Genomic DNA, 6768 nt, shown 5'->3' with positions numbered 1-6768 from the left:
TGGCATAAATATTTTAATTTTTTTTTGCTAAATAACACTTCTAATCTACATATAATAAAATTAGTAACAATGACCCGAGACTACTCTACTTGTTCCAGGTTCGAATCCCGTTGGATGCAAACTTTTAATGATCGAAAAAATAAATTTCGATTTACGTATCATGTTAAATGGACTTAAAATTACTTATGTGTGTTATACGTAATGTGTGTGTTGGTGGGTGTGGGTTCTCTATGCCAGTTACAAAAAGACCCTTTCCTGATTTAAATAACATTATATATGGCAACATTTGAATTATGCTTCCGAGGGCAAACTGTTAAACTATTAAATTGGCAACTAAATTCTCGCCATTTATTAATATTCTCATATAATGAGAAAGTCAGCTTTGCGTGTCTGTACATTTATACTAATATTATAAAGAGGAAAACTATGTTTGTTTCTTTGATTGTAATGAATAGGCTCAAAAACTATTGGACCGATTTTAAAAATTCTTTCACCATTCGAAAGCTACATTATCCACGAGTAACATATTTTATATGAAATATATTTGATAAATAGATTTTGAGGCGGTACAAAGTTTGCCGGGTAAGCTAGTTGACTATATTTGCAAAAAAACTATCATGGAAAACTGAGGATACTTAATCATTAGCATTTTCATTAATTTTCTAGAATTTTCTAGAAAATTAATAGTCTGTTTGTTTGCGTATACAGAAGTTTGTAATAAAAATGGCGAGAATTTAGTTGCTAGTTATATTTTAAGCTATTGTCGGTCTTATGCCCAGTTGTGAGACATTGTAATAATTTAAATGGCGTTAATATGTACTGTGTCTATAATGCCATATGATGATATAACACTGTATTCACAAAAATGGCGAGAACTTAATTGCCAACCAAATACATGTACCATTATTAATAATCAATCAATTTAATTAATTGGCTTAAAACTTATGGACTCTATTATTTTACGCTTCATTGTTATACAGCCAGCAGCCAGCCAATCCCAGCAGTGGAACACACAGTTCAGAACCCCCACTGTCCGGCATACAGCTCCAACCCTCATTCCTTCATCGGGGGTGGTTTCCCGCTGGCCAGCACATTCTTCATCGTCTTCAGCATACTGGGGATCAAGCCCATGTGTTTGTCCACACACTTCACTGCACACTTCTCGAAGTCTATCGTGCACTTGTCGATCTAAAAAGGTAGAAGCAGTTAAAATAGTAAAGGGTAAAATAGTATGTTGGTAGAACTCTTTGTGGTTCGACTCCGGCGGCACCATCGCCACACCTATTTCTGTTATAACAGCAGTGTTAGGCGCTGCTGTATTCTAGTTTGATGGGTGTGGTAAGGAACACATTATTTTCCGAGGCATTCCAGCTTAGTCCTTAGGGGTAGCGGCGCATTTGTGGCCGACCTCAGGTAGGAATATCTAATCTTATCTGGGGATGATTACAGATGTCCATGGGCGGCAGTAGCCACTTAACATCAGGCGGACTAAATGCTCGTGTGCTACTCCTATATTATTAAAAAAAAATCCTGTGTAGTCCTCAAGGGTAGCGGTGAAACTGTCAGTTATAAGCAGAAGATGTGACAGGGGTGCCACTGGAGTCAAACTACAAAACGTTCTACCATCTTTGAGGCTAATTAAGTAAAGTAAGGATAAAGAGCAAGGTGTGATAGCCTAGTGGTTAAGAAATTCGGCCTCTCGATCGAGGGGTCCAAGGTTCAAATTCCTGGCAGGCACCAATGATTTTTCATAATTATGTGCGTTCTAGAAATTAAATATCACTTGCTTAAAACAATGAAGGAAAACATCGTGAGGAAACCTGCATATCTGAGATTTATAAAAAAAATCTCAAAGGTATGTGAAGTCTACCAATACGCACTTGGCCAGCGCGGTAGACTATGGCCCAATCCTTCTCATTCTGAGACGAGACCTGTGCCCAGACAGTATGGGTTGATGATGATGATGATGACGAAATAAAGTAAGGAGGACAACTTGTCAGTCGTCCTTATAGTGACTGCCTCACCATGTTTCACACACAGAGAACTCTGGGTTCGATTCCCGGCCAAACAGATACCTAAATGATAAATTTAGATTTATACTATGGGTCTGGGTGTTTGTGTATTCGTCTTTGTGTGTGTCCATGGTCTCCACAACACAGGGAATCCTAGTATGAGGGTGTAAGAGAAAGTATCCTGCGTAAATTTGATTTGATACTTACAGTTTCTTGACTAGGACTCGCCCCAAGTCTGTCCCTGGCGGCATCATTGCAGTCCATAACACAACGTTGCAACCGATTCTGGAAGTGGTTGATTTCATTCTGAAAAAGAAAATGTTAAACATTTTATTAATCATATTGACATGCAGTAGTGGGTAAATGTTTATAATACTGAGCCATCAATGCTTCAAAGTAAATAACCATTTTTTTTATATAAGATTACTAGCTGACCCAACAAACGTTGTTGCCATATAAATAAAAAAATGTTAAGGGTGAACAACCCTTATCACTTAGGGGTATGAAAAATAGATCGTAGCCGATTCTCAGACCTACTGAATATGCATATAAAATTTGGTGAAAATCGGTAAAGCCGTTTCAGGGGAGTACGGTAACTAACATTGTGACACGAGAATCTTATATATAAAAAAAAAATGTGAGCCGTCACGGGACGCCTGGCAGATGTGAAACATCGACATTATTTTGTAAAAGTAATATGCAGAAAAGAACATATTGTGATAGGAACTAAATATGTCATAATGATAAAATAAAATATTACGATTTTTTTCCAGATAACGATGACAATTTATTGAATAACACCGCCGCCACACCGTACACACTACTGCATATAGACTGTATATATATATACCATCGTATAGCCACGGCATGCGTCGCCACGCCACGCCGGTTTTACGTGCGGCTATAGATGTTTCACATCAAAAAATTGTTTGCTAATTCAATCATGACCAAGCGAGTGTACTTGATACTTGGTGGTATGGGATCACTGCTGCTCATAGATATCTGTAATAAGCTCCATATAGAAAGGTTGTACCTGAAGCCGACCACAAATGTGTTGTCATTTTTTAGGACTATGGTCGATCAGTCAAAACAGTTTATTTATTTATTTATTAAAGGTTTACCAACGTAGCTTACACTTATATAAATTATATTGCAAAAGTTAGATAAATAAGTTGTGTACCCACCATTATAGGTGAACACTGCATTTACAGAATTGACGGTCTAATTAATTAAAATATAATGAAATTAAGATAACAATTTACATTAAATATAATATAAGAATAGACATTATACAATTAATAAGAATTTAGATAACTTAAATATATTTAAATTAAAATTAAATCTAAATTTAATACATTGAAATTAGAATAATGTCAGTAGTAAAAATTAGACTAAGGCTTTGCGTAAGGCTAAACCTAGACATAGCGATGGTCACTTCCCACCTTTTAATATGACTTTTAATACTTTATTTCCTTGTTTTGGTTAGATATCTGTATTGTTGCTTAAAAACCCACTTTCGGTTCCTAATTGCAGGCAACATATTTAAAAGTTATATAAGCAAAGAATAAGACATAGATACATCAAAAGACATTGACACTCACAATTGAGTTGGTACTGGTGGTAAGAGTAACTTATAAAGAGTAACTTGAAGGTGGTAGAACCCTTTGTGGTTCCACTCTGGTGGCAACACCACCATACCTATTTCTACCTCATAACAGCAGTGTTAAGCACTGCTGTATTCCGGTCTGAAAGGTCTGGTAAGGGAGACATACTTTTCCGAGGCGTACCACCTATGTCACTCAGGGGTAGCAGCGCATCTGTGGCCGACCTCAGGGGCGAATATCCAATCCTATCTGGGGTTGATTACAGATATCCATGAGCGGCAGTAGTCACTTACCATCAGGTAGATTGCACGATCGTCCACCTTGAAAAATAGTTGCAAAATCTTACCTGCACATAATTATTGGCGCTGTTGAGTGGTGTGGTGCAATTCTCAATGCAGCCGTGCACCCTCTCCAACGAGGACTGCTGGTCATCACAACACTTTGCGGCGCATCTGTGCATATCACCCTGGAAATATTTAACAAAAATTAGTAAAAGGGAGACATAATTGAAAAAACAAAAAATAAATAATAAAAAGCTTTCTACACTCACAGCCCCACACTAGGATTCCCTGTGTCGTCGGTGCCATGGACACACACAGAGACAAATACACAAACACCCAGACCCAGACACAGAAATCTAAATTCATCATTTAGATATCTGTCTGGCCGGAGATCGAATCCGGGACCCTTTGAGCGTCAGACCGGTATGGTGACCGCTCTGCCACAAATTGGGAATTGAAGGTAGAACCCTTTGTGGTTTAACTCTGGCAGCACCACCGCCACGCTTATTTCCGCCTCATAAAAGCAGTGTAGCGCTGCTGTGTTCTGTTTTGAGGTGTGGTAAGGGAGACATACTTTCCTGAGGTATTCCAGCTTAATCCACAAGGGTAGCGTACTTGTCACCTCAGGTAGGAATCTTGTCTGGGGTTGATTACAGATATCCGAGGGTGGCAGTAGCTACTTATCAGGTTGACTACATGCTCATCTGCTACTTCCATGTTGTGTATAAAAAATTAGGTGATAATGGAATTTCCTTCTATTTCCTTTATCATTCTGCTTCTAAGGCTAAAATTGGTGTGGAACAGAGCAATGATGCAGTGTTAAGCGCCGCTGTGTTTTGGTTGGAAGGATAAGGAATACATACTTTATGAGGTATTCCAACTTAGTCTTCAAGGTTAACACCTGCGATCAATCACAGGTAGGAACCTAATCTTATCTGGGGTTGATTACAAATGTCTATGGTGGCAATAACCCCAAATCAAGTGGATTACATGCTCATCTCCTACTCCTATGTAATAGAAATAATAAAACAAAATATATCTACACTAATATTATAAAGAGGAAAACTTTGTTTGATTCTTTGGTTGTAATGAATAGGCTCAAAAACTACTGGACCGATTTTAAAAATTCTTTCACCATTCGAAAGCTACATTATCCACAAGTAACATAGACTATATTTTATGATAATATGAAATATATTTGATAAATAGATTTTGAGGCGGTACAAAGTTTGCCGGGTCTGCTAGTATTAGATATATAGGATAGGATAAGGTATTGGGGAGGTACAATTGTCACATATATGTCTAGTGTGAAGCAGTTTCGGTGGGAAGGTGTGGATACCGGCAGATAATGACGCGACCTTATCAGGAGTGGCAACACATCTGTGATCGGCTTTAGGTAGAACCGATTCTATATGGAATTTGATTTTTTTTATAATACAGTAGTAGCAGACGAGCATGCAGTCCACCTGATGGTTAGTGGCTACTGCCGCCCATGGACATCTGTAATCAACACCAGACAGGATTAGATATACCTACCTGAGGTCGGCAACAGATACGCCGCTACCCCTGAGGACGAAGCTAGAACGCCTCGGAAAAGTATGTCTCCCTTACCACACCCTTCAAACCAGAACAATATTCATGACACATACAGATTTCCATGGATTACCACTTACCATTAAGGTTACATGCTAATTAAATGTTATAAAAATTACACAAATTTAAAAATATTGCATAATACACACGATCATGTTATAACCTAACTTACTTGCATTTTTCGTAAATAACTTTTATCCAAATCGTTCACTAAGTTAGTAATCTCCTGTTCGATCCTATATTTCTGTGCTTCAACCATTTTGAGTGTTTTATGTTATAATTAAGTAGATTTTTTGAAAAATAATCACAAGTTTTCTTATCAATACCTGTAGCCGACTTGTCACTGTCAATTGACAATTGAATTGTCATTCAAGTGAAGTAACAGATTATATATAACCGTACAAATGGCATTCAATTTCAAAGGATAGATAATATATAGTAACATTGAAAGTCATTAATACAGACCCTAATATACAGGTCTGCGGTAATTAATTTGGTTGTGTACAATGGCGTACAATACAATATAGGTATTCTCCAAATACAAACGAATAGATGCGAGTACGAGTATGTAAATAACCTCCTCGGTATGCGTCACAACGCTTTTTTATTGTCGTCAGGAAAGCAAGTTATGGAGATTTTCAGCGCGAATAAAAGAATTACGTGTCTTTAATCATACGCATCGTTTACATACCGGTTATTGTTCGACGAATTATTTGCGAATTCACGTAATGCTCAACTTTCAAAGACAAGTTTTATATTGTCGACTCTTAGAAAGATTTTCCGCACATAAGTACCACCCTTATGCATAAATAAATTTGCTATATAATCTCTTCGGGACCCGTTTGTGTGTGCGTTTCAATCGATGGGGTGCAAATGGCAGACATGTTCTTGAAAATTGAAAAAGCATCACTTATTTACTCCTAATTAAGTTTTTCATCTAATTCATATTTTTTGCAATTTGTAAGCGAAAAATGGTCCCCCGAGTTAAATATTTAGATAGATAGATAGATGGATTATTTATTTCAAGAACTAAGCAACAATTCAATTACAATTTTCAATTACAGATCGCGTGTAAATTTTCGATATTTTCCGTATATCGATAATAACACCGCCATTTAAATCTGTGTTCATATCGGTAATTTTACCAACTCCATCCCTACCTTTCCGCGGATATCTAATCCCTTCGCTTCAGGCGGCTAAAACCCACGCAGTAACCAACCATCCATAACTACTTTTTCTTCTAAATTATGTTTCTTTGCCTGATAATTGTAGAAAGTT

The 6768-nt window shown here is 37.3% G+C and overlaps 1 protein-coding gene across 1 annotated transcript; it reads right to left on the bottom strand.

Annotated features, from left to right (window-relative positions):
- Positions 1 to 1014: 1014 nt before the first annotated feature.
- LOC140748616 (protein FAM136A) lies at positions 1015 to 5845 on the bottom strand. Its single transcript, XM_073081459.1, has 4 exons — positions 5663 to 5845; positions 3963 to 4082; positions 2220 to 2318; positions 1015 to 1188 (listed from the first exon to the last, which is right to left on the bottom strand). Exons 1-4 carry the CDS (start codon positions 5747 to 5749, stop codon positions 1054 to 1056), a joined length of 441 nt encoding a protein of 146 aa, XP_072937560.1. The 5' UTR covers positions 5750 to 5845; the 3' UTR covers positions 1015 to 1053.
- Between the last annotated feature and the right edge of the window lie 923 nt (positions 5846 to 6768).

The sequence above is a fragment of the Epargyreus clarus genome, unplaced genomic scaffold, assembly GCF_041222505.1.
Source record: "Epargyreus clarus isolate Ecla_fem2 unplaced genomic scaffold, WU_Ecla_fem_2.2 ptg000016l, whole genome shotgun sequence".
Taxonomy (NCBI): domain Eukaryota; kingdom Metazoa; phylum Arthropoda; class Insecta; order Lepidoptera; family Hesperiidae; genus Epargyreus; species Epargyreus clarus.
Note: the sequence above shows the minus strand (reverse complement) of the source record. Positions and strands in the feature narration are given on the sequence as shown.

Excerpts from the sequence above, each read along its gene's own strand:
- LOC140748616 (XM_073081459.1), bottom strand. The coding sequence starts at position 5,749 with ATGGTTGAAGCACAGAAATATAGGATCGAACAGGAGATTACTAACTTA. Across the intron at positions 2,319-3,962 it reads GCGCCAATAATTATGTGCAG|AATGAAATCAACCACTTCCA; the intron begins GTAAGATTTTGC and ends TTTCTTTTTCAG. Across the intron at positions 1,189-2,219 it reads CGAGTCCTAGTCAAGAAACT|ATCGACAAGTGCACGATAGA; the intron begins GTAAGTATCAAA and ends CTACCTTTTTAG.